Source organism: Eretmochelys imbricata, chromosome 2 (assembly GCF_965152235.1).
Source record: "Eretmochelys imbricata isolate rEreImb1 chromosome 2, rEreImb1.hap1, whole genome shotgun sequence".
Classification (NCBI taxonomy): domain Eukaryota; kingdom Metazoa; phylum Chordata; order Testudines; family Cheloniidae; genus Eretmochelys; species Eretmochelys imbricata.
The window spans coordinates 253,780,962-253,797,586 of NC_135573.1; the positions used below are offsets into that span (position 1 = coordinate 253,780,962).

Sequence of the window (16,625 nt, forward strand, 5' to 3'; positions counted from 1 at the left end):
TCAAAATGTTCAGCTATGTAATTCTTTACTATTTTTGTTTCATAGATTTTGATGCAATCACTGATCCCATAATGAAAGCAAAAATGGTAGCTCTTAAAGGTATCAATAAAGTAATGGCACAGAGCAATATGGGGATGCCACCAATGGTTATGAACAGGTAGGCAAAAGATGACACTATTGTTTAAAGTAAAAAAGTAAAAGTGACCCAAAGTATTATAATTTTTAGCCACCAGCATCAATAGACCTGAAGAAGAGCTCTGTGTGTCTTGAAAGCTTGTGTCTCTCACCAACAGAAGTTGGTCCAATAAAAGATATGAGCTCACCCACCTTGTCCCTCTGGAGTCTGAAAACTCATTTTCAGCATCAGCAAATTATAGACCATCACAGCGAATCATAGTAGTAAGATGTGGGAAAAAGCCCATGTTATCATTTAGCTCATACTCTACGGCAATATAGCATTGCTCCCTACTGGACTGGAATCAGAAGACCTGGGTTCCATTTTCAGCTCTACCACTGACCTATTGTAAGACTTTGGGCAAGCCACTTCATCTCTTTCTACCTGAGTTTCCTCATCTGTAAAATGTGTGATGATATATACAGTAGAACCTCAGAGTTATGAACATCAGAATTACGAACTCTCCGGTCAACCACACACCGCATTTGGAACCAGAAGTGTGCAATCACGTAGCAGCTCAGACCAAAAAAAAAAGCAAATATCAGTACAGTACTGTTTTAACCATAAGCTACTAAAACAATAAAGGGAAAGCAGCATTTTTCTTCTGCATAGTAAAGATCTATGAATCAAAATTTCTATTCAAGATTTAATTATTTTATTGTTATTACTGCCATAAATTTCCTAGTGCTTTTATCTAGATTAGTTTTAAATGGTCCAAGCAATAGAGCTTCCAGTACTTCCCTCATAAGTCTCTACTCTATAGTGTAATAAAGCTGGACTGTTAGTAATGAAGACTTCACCATGGTGGTCCATGCCCTTGCCACTTCTAAGCTACATTACTGCAACTGTGTCTATTTGCAGCTACCCTAGAACGGTGTTTTTTAAAGCGTGGGTCACAACCCACTACTGGATCGCAGCATGTAAGGCGCTGGGTCGTCTTGCTCTGGTCAGCACTGCCATTAAAAGTCCCATTGACGGTGCTGCCCAGCTAAGGCAGGCTAGTGCCTACCTTTTCCGACACTGCACAGTGCCCCGGAAGCGGCCAGCAGCAGGTCCGGCTTCTAGGCAGGGGGGCCACAGGGCTCCGTACACTGCCCCCGCCCTGAGCACTGGCTCCACACTCCCATTGGCCAGTTGCTGGCCAATGGGAACTGGGGGGGTGGGCCTGCAGGCAAGAGTTGTGCGGAGCCGCTTGAGCACCTCTGCCTAGGAGCCAGACATGCAGCTGGCCACTTCCAGGCCACAGTACGGTCCGCGGTGCATCCCGGCTGTGTCGCTGACCAGGAACTGCCAGAGGTAAGTCCATACCCCAACCCCATGCCCCAATCTCCTGCCACAGCCCTGAGCCCCCCCCCAAACCTGAAACCACTTCCTGAACCCCAAATTCCTCATCCCCAGCTCCACCCCAGAGCCTGCATCCCCAACCCCCTGCCCCAGCCCTGAGCCTCCCCAAAACCAGAGCGCCTCCTGCACCGCACACCCCTCATCCCCAGCCCAGAGCCCTGACTCCCTCCCGCACCCCAACCGCTTGCCCTAGCCCTGAGCTCCCCCCAAACCCAGAAGCCTTTCCTGCACCCCAAACCCCTCATCCCTGGCTCCACCCCATAGCTTGCACCGCCAGCCCAGAGCCGTAACCCCCTTCCACACCCCAACCCCCTGCCCCAGCCCAGAGCTTGCTCCCACACCCTGAACCCCTCATTCCCGGCCCAACCCCATAGCCCTCACCCCCAACCCTCTGCCCCAGCCCTGAGCTCCTCCCACACCCCAAACCCCTCATCCCCAGCTCTGTTGGGTCACGGGCATCAATAATTTTCTTCAACTGGGTCCCCAGAAAAAAAATTCGAAAACCACTGCCCTAGAAGAGCACTTAGAAACTTGTGCTAGTGCAGATTGTAGCGACACCCATCCTCAGTGGGTAGGATAACTGTGAGCACTGGCTTCCTCTTTGTTTCTAAATGCAATAAAAGGAATTGATTGTGATACTTAGAAGCCATGATCTAGGACACAGCCCCATGACAAATTCCATCTCCTTCTGTCTTGTCATTGTAGTTAAGCTCTTTGGGGTTCCATTTGTTGTTGCTCCCTGGAGTTACAGTGTCCCAGTTTAGCAGCAGTGCCTTTTAAAAAACTATTTATAATGCCCAAAATGCTGTTTACCCTAATTTGTGCAGGTATGTATACTGTGGTATCTAAGCACATTGAATCCTACTTTTTCCATCACATAGCATTTAAAATTCAAGCACAGAGACTTCTCGAGTGATCTGTATGTGTTCAGCTGTCCTTATGAATCATCACTATTAGGAAACTCCAGGTAGCTCCTGGTATTAGGCAACATAAACCATTTTTAGTTAATGCCTTTGTGAATTATAAGGCACAACAGGTTGAACTTAAGACAAAGTGTTACAAGGGTGGAATAAGAAATATCATTTTCAAAATCTGGCAAGTAATTAGGATGTAGTAGTTCTAACAAATATCTCTAAAAGGTTGGAAGTTTTATTTTAGATCAAAATAATTTGAAACAATGCATCTGTACTAAAGTGCTCACTGGTTTTAAAAGTCTGTTATAGCTGATCTTTATGTATCAATAGGTTTCCCTTTATGGGTCAGCCAATGTCAGGAACGCAGACTAGCGAAGGCCAGAATCTTATGCAGCAACCAATTACACAGGTAACATAACTTAATATGACAGTTACAGCAGAAGTGTTTATAAATGATGAATATTTTATTTTCTTCTTAAAAGGAATTGTGATTTAGTCACTTTGCCTATACATTTTACTGATTTTTAGGATGGAAGTTTGACACCTCAGATTTCTAGGCCTAATCCTCCGAATTTTGGTCCTGGTTTTGTCAGTAAGTATAAACCTTATAATTTCTTGTATATGAACCTGGGGTTTCATATTGCAGTTTCTTTTTTAAAGGGAAATGTCACACATGAATACTTGATTGCCAAAAATGTTTTCCTAGCTCCACTAATTCTCTGGCTTACTTAAAATTTATCATTTCATAATTATGATATTAATTCATAACAAAATACAAGCTCTTAAAACATTAAAACAATATCAACATTTCATATTAACATTTTATCTAAAAAAAAATCCTCAAAACATCGTGAGGAAAGATGGAAATTTATACAAATAGGAATCTGATAGTATTAATCATATAGAGTAATTAGTATTTTCCAATGGCAAAAGAATAATAATTAATTATATATTAAACTACAGTCAGCTATCTCAAAAATCTAATAATGACTGCTGGCTCTCTATTGGAATAGTTATCCAAAATAACAAGTTATTTTTAATTTAAAAATGAAAAAGGTTTTTGCATCATCAGTCAAAAAGAAAAAAGATTTTTGGAATTTAGTTAAGCAAAGCTTGTCAGAAAACCAGAAAAACTAACTGCAGGAACCTCTACCTAAAGAGAGAGCAATTTTAGTCATCCAGAGTTGGTGTTTTTAGAAATACTTGGAAACGTGTATCTATTTTAGTTGATACACCTAATATTTCATTTCCTCCTGCCCCGTCCCCAACAAACTGTAGTCCTTACATTCTATGATGAGAGATATTTAACTGTAGATTTAAATACTGAACATTTTTTTACATATCCTAAGAAGTTTTTGTGTCTGTAAAAAATCTCCCCAAGTATTTAATAACAACAAAACAGAAGTAGCTAGATTCCCCCCTCCAGATATTGGAGGCCCAATGCACAAAATGCAGTTAGAAACTTTACTCGAGTTTTCTAGACTTTCTGGGAGGGATTTTCAATAACATTCAGCATTGATTTAACTATAATGAGACCAGATCTGGGCCAATATTGAGCCCTTTTGAAAATCCCACCCTCCTGGTTTTTTTTTGATGCAACAAGCAGTTACCCTTAACGAGGACATGTTAATATTTCAGTATGTTCAGTCTCACTTTCCTGAGCCAAACATCTTTTCTCCACATCCACAAAGATATACTCTAACATTTCCACTCAGTTGTCACTTTGGGCAATATTATTAGACACAGAATCTAATCTAGCATTGAAGGAATCAAGGTATCTGTTGAGAGTATGAATAGCTGTAAGAATTGAATCAGTAGATACACTAGATTCTGCAAGTGCGTGTAGTGCAGTGACAACTAAGGTAGAATAAGGTGGGTATTGGAGCACAAGGGAAGACCTGTTTGTGCCAAAACCATTGTACATCATAAGGATATCTGCAAAACATGTTTATAATGGAGTTCTGTCCCTGTTTTTCTGTTTACTGTATCTATTGACTCACTTCTGGGTGACTGGGCAAAAAAAACTGGGTGACTGGGCAACAAATGGCAGATGAAATTCAATGTTGATAAATGCAAAGTAATGCACATTGGAAAATGTAATCCCAACTATACATATAAAATGATGGGGTCTGAATTAGCTGTTACCACTCAAGAAAGAGATCTGAACACATCCAAGTGAACAGAATGTTGGGAATCGTTAAGTAAGGGATAAATAATAAAACAGGAAAATATCATATTGCCTCTATATAAATCCATGGTATGCCCACATCTTGAATACTGCATGCAGATGTGGTTGCCCCATCTCAAAAAGACAGATTGGACTTGGAAAAGGTTCAGAAAAGGACAACAAAAATTATTAGGGGTATGGAATGACTTCCATATGAGGAGAGATTAATAAGACTGGGACTTTTTAGCTTGGAAAAGAGATGACTAAGGGGGGATATGATAGAGCTCTATAAAATCCTGACTGGTGTGGAGAAAGTAAATAAGGAAGTGTTATTTACTCCTTCTCATAACACAAAAACTAGGTGCCACCAAATGAAATTAATAGGAAGCAGGACTAAAACAAACAAAAGGAAGTATTTTTTCACACAACGCACAGTCAACCTGTGGAACTCCTTGTCAGATGATGTTGTGAAGGCCAGCACTATAACAGGATTCAAAAAAGAACTACATTTATGGAGGGATAGGTCCATCAATGGCTATTAGGCAGGATGGGCAGGGAGGATGTCCCTAGCCACTGTTTGCCAGAAGCTGGGAATGGGTGACAGGGGATGGATCACTTGATGATTACCTGCTCTGTTCATTCCCTCTGGGGCACTTGCCATTGACCACTGTCGGAAGACAGGTTACTGGGCTAGATGGACCCTTGGTCTGACCCAGTATGGCATTTCTTATGTTCTATCATATGAGAAAACTGGTACTGTTCCCAGACCTGGCCTCCTTCTCCCCAATCCTAGACTGAAAGCAGCTGAGAATATTATTGGAAGTACAGTAGATTCTGCTTATTAGCAATCCCTCATTTGCCAGCAAAAAAAAGTTGCCATTATACAGCATTTGTCAATAAGCAGAAGGCAAGTTTGCAGGGCTGCAGCCAGGGAAGACGCATCCCAGTGCTTCCTTCGCTGGCTGCAGCCCCACAAACCTGCCTGCAGGCAGGGCAGCAGCAGGGAGGGAGGTTCCAGCCCAGATGCCAGGGCTTCTTTGAGCAGAGGCCTTGGGGGCCCACAGAGCTGCATGGTACCTCTCCCTGTGCTTCCAGGGGATCGAAGCTCCTCACATCCCAGCTCTTCCTTCTCTAGGTGCAGCCCCCAGCAGTGTGCAGCCCAGAGAGCACAGGGAAAGGTACCACATAACTCTAGCATCAAGGCTGCAGCCCCGCTCCCTGCTAGTGCCCGCCCATAGCCTCCCCTCCCAGTCTGCAGCCCCTCACTTCCTATGTAGACCCTGTGCACTGGCAGGTTTTCAAGGCTGCAGCCCCAGAAGGAAGCTCTGGGTTGTGCTGAGCACTGGGCACAGGTAGGTTCGTGTGGCTGCAGCCAAGGAAGGCATGTCCCAGCCCTTCCTTCCCTGGCTGCAGCTTTGCAAACCGCCTATGTCTGGAGCCTTTGTTCCAAAAAAATGTTTGTAATAAGAGGCATGCCATTGTCAATATCCAGAGGCCATTAACATTAAAGTAAATGGAATGGGATTAGCTCCTGGCAAAATGTTGCTGTTAGCCCGATGTTAATATCTGGGTTGATAGTAAGCAGAATCTACTGTAACGTGCTTTGCCCCCAGGAGACGGGTGAAGGAGCCTTGGGGTTACTCTGTAGTGATCCTGATAGCCAAACTACATTTACGACCTCTGAGAAGAGTAACCAGTTATCTGCCAAAAAGGGCAATTTCTGTAGTAAAAAGCCATTTGGGACTGGAGGCCCTTGACTGAGAACTGGAGAAATATGCATTGTATATAAAAGACAAATAAAAAGCTCTCCTAAAATAAATAAATAACACTGAGACCCATTTTAAGTTGATCTTATTGCAGTGACTTCAGTAGTTCTTCAAAACAGTTTTTATTTTAATTAATAATTCTGTAGATGCTTGAGATTACAAATATCTCATGCAGTCTAATTTTTCTCAGTGATTTCTTATTTCTTCCATTTCCTAGTAGTCTTATGTAAAAAAATAATATAAAGAGATTCCCTTCTCACTGAATACAATTTTAAACACTATCTGTGGTCAGAGATGAGGTGATTTGTTACATTAATGGGCATAACTTTATATTCTTCTTCAAGTGATTGCTCAGGTCGATTCCATTCTAGGTGTGCGCGCCCATGTGCACGGTCGTCAGAGATTTTTGCCTTAGCGGGATCCATAGGGCCAGCTGTAGCTGACCCCTTGAGTGCTGCGCTCAGGTGTCTCTATATCAGGCACTGCTGGCCCTGCGCCCTCTCAGTTCCTTCTTCCCGCCCATGGTGGTTAGTTGGAATGCCTTTCCTTGCATAGCAAGGGCTAGCGGTTTCATATCTTCTGACTTCAAGCCTTAGGACCTTGGAAATAATTGTTTATAGTTAAGGCTGTGAGTTTGTCACGGAGGTCATGGATTCCATGATTTTCCCTGACCTCCATGACTTCTGCAGCGGCTGGTGTGCCTGGCTCAGGGGCAGCTCAGGCAGCCCCTGTGCCAGGTGCACCAGCTGCTGCTGGGGCCGTCTCGGGCCACTGCCACCTCCCATGCTGCAGTAAAGTTCGTGTGGGGGAGGGAGCAGGAGCACTGGATGGGGTGAGGTGGGCTCTGGAGGGCTCCCCGGAAGCAGCAACATCCCCCTCCCTCAACTTCTAGGCGGAGGTGTGGCCAGGCAACTCTGTGCACGGCCTCCGCCCAGAGTGCTGGCTTCGCAGCTCCCATTGGCTGGGAACCACAGCCAGTGGGAACTGCGGGAGTGGTGCCTGCAGGCTGAGCCTGCGTGCAGAGCTGCCTGGCCACACCTCCGCCTAGGAGCTAAGCAGCATTGCAACTACCCCTTTGGCCGGATCTGCTGTCCCAGAACCATGGAAGCCTTTTACACCCAAACCTGGCGGCACAGCACTTGATGGCTTGGCTACTGCATGTCTAAGCGTGGACGAATGGGCATGCTTGGCCCATGTTCAGTAGATTTTTCTGGGTAGCAGGAAACCCTCCACCAGAGTGACTTATGTGGCCAAATGGAAAAGGTTCACGTGCTGGGCCCTGGAATGAGGTATTCGGGCCGTGCAGGCCCCACTGCAGAAGGTACTGGATTATCTGCTGCACCTCAAACTCCAAGATTTGTCCCTGTCATCAATCAAGGTCGACCTGATCACTATCTCGGCTTTCCATCCTCCGTTCCAACACAGGTCGATCTTCACTCACGACACAACAGCATGGCTTTTGAAAGGTCTGGAGCATCTCTACCTGCACGTCTGGGATCCTGTCCCCTTGGAACCTGAATCTCGTGATGTTGAGGCTCATGGAGCCTCCCTTTGAGCCTCTGGCTTCCTGCTGTCTCCTGCTTCTCTCCTGGAAGGTTGCGTTCCTGATCACAATAACGTCAGCCCGCAGGGTGTCCAAGATTAGGGCACTCACTTCGGAGCCGCCCTATACAGTCTTCTACAAGGATAAAGTCCAGCTGCGAACTCACCCAGCATTTCTGCGCAAGGTCGTTTCCCAGTTTCATACTAGCATGGATATATACTTACCCATCTTCTTTCCAAAGCCTCGTGTGTCAGATAAGGAGCTCAGGCTACACATCCTTCCATCCAGGACGTCAGGAGGGCACCGGCCTTCTACGTAGATAGAACAAAGCCATTCTGTAAGTCAGTGCAGTTGTTCGTTGCCGTGGCAGACAGAATGAAAGGTCGCCCAGTGTCTGCTAAGAGGATTTTGTCCTTAATCACGGCCTGCATCTGCTACTGCTATGAGCTGGTGAAAGTGCCTCTGCTGGCGATCACGACTGCACACTTGACTAGGGCACAAGTGTCGTCAGCAGCCTTCCTGGCACAGATACCATTCCAAGAGATCTGTAGGGCCACTAACTGGTTGTCTGTCCACATGTTCGCATCTCATTATGCGCTTACCCAGCAAGCTCGAGACGACGTTGCCTTTGGCAGAGCAGTGCTGCAAGCTGCAAAACCGTGAACTCTGAGCCCACTTCCATTGATACTGCTTGTGAGTCACTTAGAATGGAATCAACATGAGCAAGCACTTGAAGAAGAAAAATTGGTTACCCACGTTTTGTAACTGTTGTTCTTCAAGATGTGTAGCTCATGTCCATTCCATTACCCGCCCTCCTACCCTTCTGTCAGAGTTGCCAGCAAGAAGGAGTTGAGAGGGCGTAGGGCCGGCAGCACCTGATGTACCAACGCATGAGCATGGCACTCAAGGGGGCGCCACAGCTGGCCCTACGGATACCGCTAAGGCAAAAATCTCAGATAACTGTGCACATCTAGAAGGGAATGGGCATGAGCAACACATCTCAAAAACCAACAGTTACGAAAGGTAGGTAACAATTTTTTTCAATCCCTTTGCTCTTATTACTCCTGTGGTCTGTGATTTCAGTTGGCTATTTCAGTTGTGGTACGGTGGTGTTTTTACCCTAGTATGCCCTACATGCTTTGTATCCTATCTGTTTGAGAGACTGCCTCTCCCCATGTGTTATGATCATTTGACATTCTTAAGTTTAGTTTAAACAGGAGGGGGCTGGTAGCAAAGTAAGGGTTTTCATTTCCCTTCTGGATCCACTAGAGCCCAAATTTGGTCATGACCAAATCATGGTACAAGATTCAGCTGTGCTCCTATGCTTCTCCTGTGTTGGGGGCTGATTGGGAGATAAATGGAATGATGGCATAGAGTTTGTTTTTGGGGAACTTGGTGGGGCTTAGATATTGTTTGGGATTTGAAAGCCTTTTTAGAAGTTCTATTTCTTTTTGTGCATTTTTGATGGATATTGTTGTTTTAAATTTTGTGCTGCACGTAGAAAATCTGAAAGCCACAATAAATAACTCCTCCATTTAAAACAAGAGTCCTTAGTATAATATTAATGGTTACTTTCCTTGTATTCCCTCCCCCACCCCAGATGATTCACAAAGAAAGCAATATGAAGAATGGCTACAAGAAACACAACAACTTCTTCAAATGCAACAGAAATACCTTGAAGAGCAAATTGGAGCACACAGAAAATCAAAAAAAGCGCTGTCAGCAAAACAACGCACTGCCAAAAAAGCTGGCCGTGAATTCCCAGAAGAAGATGCAGAACAGCTTAAGCATGTTACTGAGCAGCAAAGTATGGTCCAGAAACAGCTAGAACAGGTAACAATTTGGGGGGAGAAACAGGACAGCATCTTTTCTGTTTAATATTAAAGTGTAACACTATAAGATTACTTGTTCATTTAAATCCACTAGATATGTATTGTAACTAGGGCTGTCAAATGATTTAAAAAATTAATCGTGATTAATTGCAAGATTAAAAATATTAATTGTAATTAATCATAGTTTTAATCACACTTAATAATAGAATACCAATTTAAATTTATTATAAATATTTTTGGATTTTTTTCTACATTTTCAAATATATTCATTTCAATGACAGTGCAGAATGCTAAGTGTACAGTGCTCATTTTATATTATTATTTGTATTAGAAATATTTGCACTGCAGAAAAAATAAACAAAAGATAGTGAAATCTACAAGTCGAAGCATGAAGGGGCTTATGAACATTTAGCATCTCTGGCATGTAAATACCTTGCAATGCCGGCTACAAGAGTGCCATGCGAATGCCTGTTCTCACTTTCAGGTGACATTGTAAACAGGTAGCGGGCAGCATTATCTCCCGTAAATGTAAACAAATTGTTTGTCTTAGTGATTGACTGAACGAGAAGTAGGACTCAGTGGACTTGTAGGCTCTACAGTTTTATATTGTTTTGTTTTTGAGTGCAGTTATGTAACCAAAAAAAATTATTAATTTGTAAGTTACACTTTCATGATAAAGAAATTACACAACAGTACTTGTATAAGGTGAATTGAAAAATACTGTTTCTTTTGTTTACCTTTTTACAGTGCAAATATTTGCAATAAAAATAATATAAAGTGAGCACTGTACAGTTTGTATTCTGCATTGTAATTGAAATCAGTATATTTGAAAATGTAGAAAAACATCCAAATGTTTATAATAAATTTAAATTGGTATTCTATTATTGTTTAACAGTGCGATTAAAACTGCTCTTAATCATGATTAATTTTTTTAATCGAGTTAATTTGTTTTGAGTTAATTGCTTGAGTTAACTGTGATTAATTGACAGCCCTAATTGTAACTATTAAACACAGTGCAATTCATGTAAAAAACAAACAAACAACAAAACCCCTCATGTTTCACGAGTAATGTCAGTTATGAGATTCAGTTTCTCAGCATTACTGGAACTACAAGAAAAAACACTACAGTAGCAAAGGAAAAAAACCTGTTTTAAGAGTTTGGGAAGAGAGAGACTGGGTGGCAGCAGTGCGAAGGAAAGCCAGAGTCTATTCAGATGCACTGTCAATTATATAAGAATAGGAACATCTTGAAATATACGGCTATATTTCAACTGAAGGAATCCTTCAACTGAAGGAATCCATCAACTAAGGGTTTTCTCTCCAATTTTATCATATCACCAGTTTCACTTGGTAGCATTCTACCTTTGTAATTGCCAGTTATGTGTCATTTATTTTATATTTTCCTGTTCAGATGCCTTCTTTTATTACAGTTTAATTTCATATTTTTGAATGATCTTCCTTTGTTTTGTGAAAAACAAGAAATTCATAGAGAATACTCGGAGAGAGCTTATCATGTTACATGGTCACTATATAAAATAGTCACAGTTCAGAAGAAATCTGTTACTAAAGCTGTGCTGAGTGCAGTTGAGGAGCCTCTTTCTTATTCTTTAGAATTTAAGCCCAGGGTATCAAACTCATTTGGAGGAGAGGGGTGCACTTGTGGGCCGGGATATAATGTAAAGACTTTATGGTACCCGCAGTCCACAGCAGATATTCCACTGATGTCAGTAGGAAGTTTGCACAGTGATTTTTTTCTGAAGTAACGAAGCTTTATTTATTATTTGTATAGCAGTCACTCTCGTTCGCTAAGAAAATATTAGAATATTAGAGGTCCACTTCAGACCTCTGCTACTTCTACCTTTTGTTTCTCTTCCTTCCTCCTCATCTTCTCTCTGTTTCTCTCCCTTCCTCTGTCTTTCATTTCTGTTCTACCCTCAGTATCTCCTTCCCTGCAATAACTCCCAGATCTCACCCCTTTTATGTGCTGAAATGATTAGCAGTGAAATAGTTAATTTTGTCACAAAAGTGTCATCGTTGGGCTTTAGCATGGACACTCCCATCAGATTAATACGGAGAGAGGAGGTCACAGTTTTTAGTCATTGTTTCAGTCTGGCTGCAGACTGGGGCAAACATCATGACATCAGTTTACCTCGGCTCATGTTTGAAAAGTAATCTCTGCAGCCATGAGGGTTAGAAACTGACTTTTTTTTAAAAAGTGAAGAATTCTGCAGTGTGTGAGGCCATCATGCAAGTCACATAACTACATCATGTCACTGGATCCAGCCCACAAACTGTATGTTTGACACACCTGGCCTAGGTCCTGATTCATCAAAGCACTTAAACTTGTGCTTAACTTTCATCGAATTTTTAAGTCCCATTGAAGTCAATGGGGTTAAAGTTAAGAATGTATTTTTAATTGCTCCAGTAAACTGAGGCCTTATGTCTTTGGCCAACAGTGTTGGGCACAGTATTCTGCAAGGCATAATTGAGCAATTGTCGGTCCTATCTTCTTGCAATGGATATCTGTTTGTGAAATATAGAATGTTTCTTGCCTTTTCTTTCCAATTTGTAGAAAGAGCATTTTCCTAGAAGGGGCTTGGTGCAATTCTGTAGAGACAGATGTGTTGGGAAGATGAAGCAACCAAATATAATTTAATTTAAAATTTTTTTAACAACAATAGATCATAGATAAAGGAAACTTTTTTCATACAATATTGGTAATAATGCCTTGCACATATCCTACTTCATTCTAGTCTTATGTTAAGGTTGTTTTATTTTCTATTATTTTATAAACCTAAATTGCATTTGATGCCAGAAGGTGCCGAGCTCCCTCAACTTCCTTTGAAGTCAGTGATGCCCTGACTAAGAACAACACTTAAACATATGCTTAAGTGGAACTTAAACGTGCTCGAATTTAAATATGTGCTTAAATGTTTTTCTGAACAAAGGCCTGAAAGCTGAAGGGTGCTTAGCTGGCTCTAGGCTCAAGCCCCAGTGCCTATTGCCATTGGGCCAAAAGAAATCTGATGAGGTTCAACAAGGACAAGTGCAGAGTCCTGCACTTAGGATGGAAGAATCCCATGCACCGCTACAGACTAGGGACCGAATGGCTAGGCAGCAGTTCTACAGAAAAGGACCTAGGGGTTACAGTGGATGAGAAGCTGGATATGAGTCAACAGTGTGCCCTTGTTGCCAAGAAGGCCAATGGCATTTTGGGATGTAGAAGTAGGGGCATTGCCAGCAGAACAAGGGACGTGATCATTCCCCTCTATTTGACATTGGTGAGGCCTCATCTGGAGTACTGTGTCCAGTTTTGGGCCCCACACTACAAGAAGGATGTGGAAAAATTGGAAAACGTCCAGCGGAGGGCAACAAAAATGATTAGGGGACTGGAACACATGACTTATGAGGAGAGGCTGAGGGAACTGGGATTGTTTAGTCTGCGGAAGAGAAGAATGAGGGGGGGATTTGATAGCTGCTTTCAACTAGCTGAAAGGGCGTTCCAAAGAGGATGGATCTAGACTGTTCTCAGTGGTAGCTGATGACAGAACATGGAGTAATGGTCTCAAGTTGCAGTGAGGGAGGTTTAGGTTGGATATTAGGAAAAACTTTTTCACTAGGAGGGTGATGAAACACTGGAATGCGTTACCTAGGGAGGTGGTGGAATCTCCTTCCTTGGATATTTTTAAGGTCAGGCTTGACAAAGCCCTGGCTGGGATGATTTAAGTGGGGAATGGTCCTGCTTTGAGCAGGGGGTTGGATTAGATGACTTCCTGAGGTCCCTTCCAACCCTGATATTCTATGATTCTATGATTGCAATCAAGCTTCCACTGTACATTTAATACCAAAGGTATATCTCTATAGAGCCTGCACTTCAGGTGCTCTAGAGCTTTTTTAAAATAGTCTTTACTTTAAATGTTTTTTTCACATAAATACAAACAATAGTAACAAATAAAACAAAAGTCACTACTTGGCAAATGTCAGTAACATATATTTTTATGCATAATTTATTTCTTATTTACCTATATATTGCAAGTTCTCTGCAGTTTTGAATAGTGCTGCATAATGAAACTATAGTTTAAAGATCAGCGCTGCTTCTGAAATATTGTCCCTTATTCTGGTTCTTTGTGGTTGTATGTTGTGTAATCAGTTAATAGTATGGAAATTGGCATTGGGAAGGATTGCACTCTTTTTGGTTAGATGATGGATATTGGACATGAAATGACTAAGTAAATAAGCTTAATGTGTTCCAGTGCTGATCTTGGACAAGCCTCATTTTCCAATGAAATAATTTCAATGTAGTATATCCTGTATATTTGAGGTCTATTATATATTAAGTAGAAACTTGTAGAGATGAGTAATGACTTGTCTAAATTTCAGATTCGAAAACAGCAAAAGGAACATGCAGAGCTCATTGAGGAATATCGAATCAAGCAGCAGCAGCAACAGTGTGGAATAACATCACATGCTATAATGCCAGGAGTCCAGTCTCAGCCACCTATGGTTCCAGGAGGAACACCACCAGTAATGAATCAGCAAAACTTCCCCATGGTAGCACAACAACTCCAGCATCAGCAGCACGCAGTTGTAATTCCTGGGCAATCCAACCCAGCCAGAATGCCAAATTTACCTGGGTGGCAACCTGCAACTGCTCCTCCAAATCACCTCCCCCTCAATGCTCCAAGGATGCAGCCTCCAATGACGCAGTTGCCAATGAATCCTGGCACACCAACTCCAGTGCCAAGTTCCAATGCAAATGCACAGTCAGGACCACCACCAAGGGTTGAATTTGATGATAATAACCCATTTAGTGAAAGTTTTCAAGAGCGGGAACGAAAGGAGCGTTTACGAGAGCAGCAGGAACGGCAACGAATACAGCTTATGCAGGAGGTGGACCGACAGAGGGCTTTGCAGCAGAGGATGGAAATGGAACAACATGGCATGATAGGGTCAGACTTAAGTAATAGAGCTTCCTTGTCTCAGATACCTTTCTTTAACTCTGACCTATCCTGTGATTTCATGCCGCCTCCACGACCCCTTCAGCAATCTCCACAGCATCAACAGCAGCAAATGGGGCAAGTTTTGCAACAAGGCCCTGTGAACTCACCACCTGCAGTAAATTTTTTGCAAAGCAATGAGCGAAGACCACTGGGGCCTGCCCCTTTTGGATCTGAACCACCGTCAATTCCTGGTGGATCCCCTAACTACCATTCTGTAAAACAATCCCATGGCAGTATCTCTGGGACCAGCTTCACGCAGAACCAAGTAAGGCCTCCATTTGTGCCTGGTATACCTGCAGGACTTCCAGCAGCTGGTAGTGGTCCTTCATGTGGCCAAGATACCAGCATGTCCCATGCACCAAATTTCCCTGGATCAAGTCAGTCTCTCATTCAGCTGTACTCTGATATAATTCCAGAAGAGAAAGGAAAAAAGAAAAGGACACGAAAAAAGAAAAAGGATGATGATGCTGAGTCAATAAAAGCCCCATCAACTCCACATTCAGATATAACTGCACCCCCAACTCCAGCTGTTTCAGATTCTACCTCTACCCCAACAGTTAGCACACCCAGTGAACTTACTCATCATCAGGATGAGTCAGCGGAGCTAACAGGCTCATCAACAACAAATGCTGTGGAGAACTCGCCTTCCTTAGAGCTGGAATGTAAGCATTCCAATAGTGGTTTGCTCCAAAAGAAATTGCCTCAGAAATCAAGTGTAAATCCTGAGACTGAAAAGGGCAAGACAGATGTGCCTGCCAGCATTCAGGAAATTAAACTGGAAAAAGCAGAATCTGATCAATGTTCTGTTCAAGCTGAGCCTAAAACAGAGAATCAAAGTGGTATTACGATAGAAGAAGATAAGGCCTCGCCGCACCCTGCCTCTTCAGCACAGAGTCCAGCACAATCAACCAGCACCCCAGCAGCAAAAGGGGAGTCAGGGAATGAACTGCTGAAACACTTGCTTAAAAATAAAAAATCATCCTCTCTTTTAAATCAGAAATCAGAGAACAGCTGCCGATCAGAAGAAGAAAGTGCTGGGGACAACAAGCTAGTGGAGAAACAGAACCCAGCTGCAGGAATGGTAAGGTGGTTGGTTTTGAAATGCATATCAACATGTAAAGGGCCAGGTGGTGCCAAGCAAGGGGCAGCAAGTTGTGATGCCTCTGGAGCAGCCCCATTGCAGAGAAAGGGAGAATCCCCAAAACACTAATCTCCATCCCAGTCTCCCTGCTGCTCTGATGCAGGGGTAAACCTGTTGCAATGTATGCTCTGCAGTATGGTGTGCAGTTAGCTGTGCCAATGGGGGAAGAGGTGGAATCAAGGCTCTGCCCAGCTGAGCAAGGGTGGGACGTTAGCAGCTCACAGATTCCAAGGCCAGAATGGTCCATTGTGATCACCTAGTGTGACCTCCTGTATAACACAGGCCTAGAACTGCCCCAAAATAATTCCTAGAGCAGAGCTTTTGGAAAAATATCCAGCCTTGATTTAAAAATTGTCAGTGATGGAGAATCCACCGTGACTCTTAGTAAGTTGTTCTGATGGTTAATTACTTTCCCAGTTAAAAATATACGCTTATTTCCAATCTGAATTTGTCTATCTTCAACTTCCAGCCATTGGAGGACGATATACCTTTCTCTGCTAGACTGAAGAGCCCATTATTAATTATTTGTTCTCATGTAGGTAGTTACAGATTGTAATCAAGTTACGTCTTGATCTTCTCTTTGTTAAACTAAATTGATTGAGCTCCTTGAGTCTGTCACTGTAAGACAGGTTTTCTAATCCTTTAATCATTCTCATGTCTCTTCTCTGAACCCTCTGGATTCACCAAGGGAAGGTCATGCCTGACTAATCTAATCGCCTTTTATCATGAGATTACTGGTTCTG

At 42.8% G+C, this 16,625-nt stretch overlaps 1 protein-coding gene and 1 long non-coding RNA gene across 8 annotated transcripts in view; one reads left to right on the forward strand and one right to left on the reverse strand.

The window, feature by feature from the left end:
• Positions 1 to 16,625, forward strand: part of KMT2C (lysine methyltransferase 2C) — a 334,572-nt gene that overhangs the window by 292,279 nt on the left and 25,668 nt on the right. For all 7 annotated transcript variants that reach the window (XM_077808386.1, XM_077808385.1, XM_077808388.1 and 4 more), the window contains 5 exons: positions 46 to 157; positions 2,764 to 2,842; positions 2,962 to 3,025; positions 9,510 to 9,742; positions 14,122 to 15,822. In XM_077808386.1, coding sequence (XP_077664512.1) covers positions 46 to 157; positions 2,764 to 2,842; positions 2,962 to 3,025; positions 9,510 to 9,742; positions 14,122 to 15,822 — 2,189 coding nt within the window. The remainder of the gene's footprint in view (positions 1 to 45; positions 158 to 2,763; positions 2,843 to 2,961; positions 3,026 to 9,509; positions 9,743 to 14,121; positions 15,823 to 16,625) is intronic.
• LOC144259973 (uncharacterized) overlaps positions 1 to 16,625 on the reverse strand; it is a 64,030-nt gene that overhangs the window by 24,916 nt on the left and 22,489 nt on the right. The gene's annotated exons all lie outside the window — the stretch shown is intronic.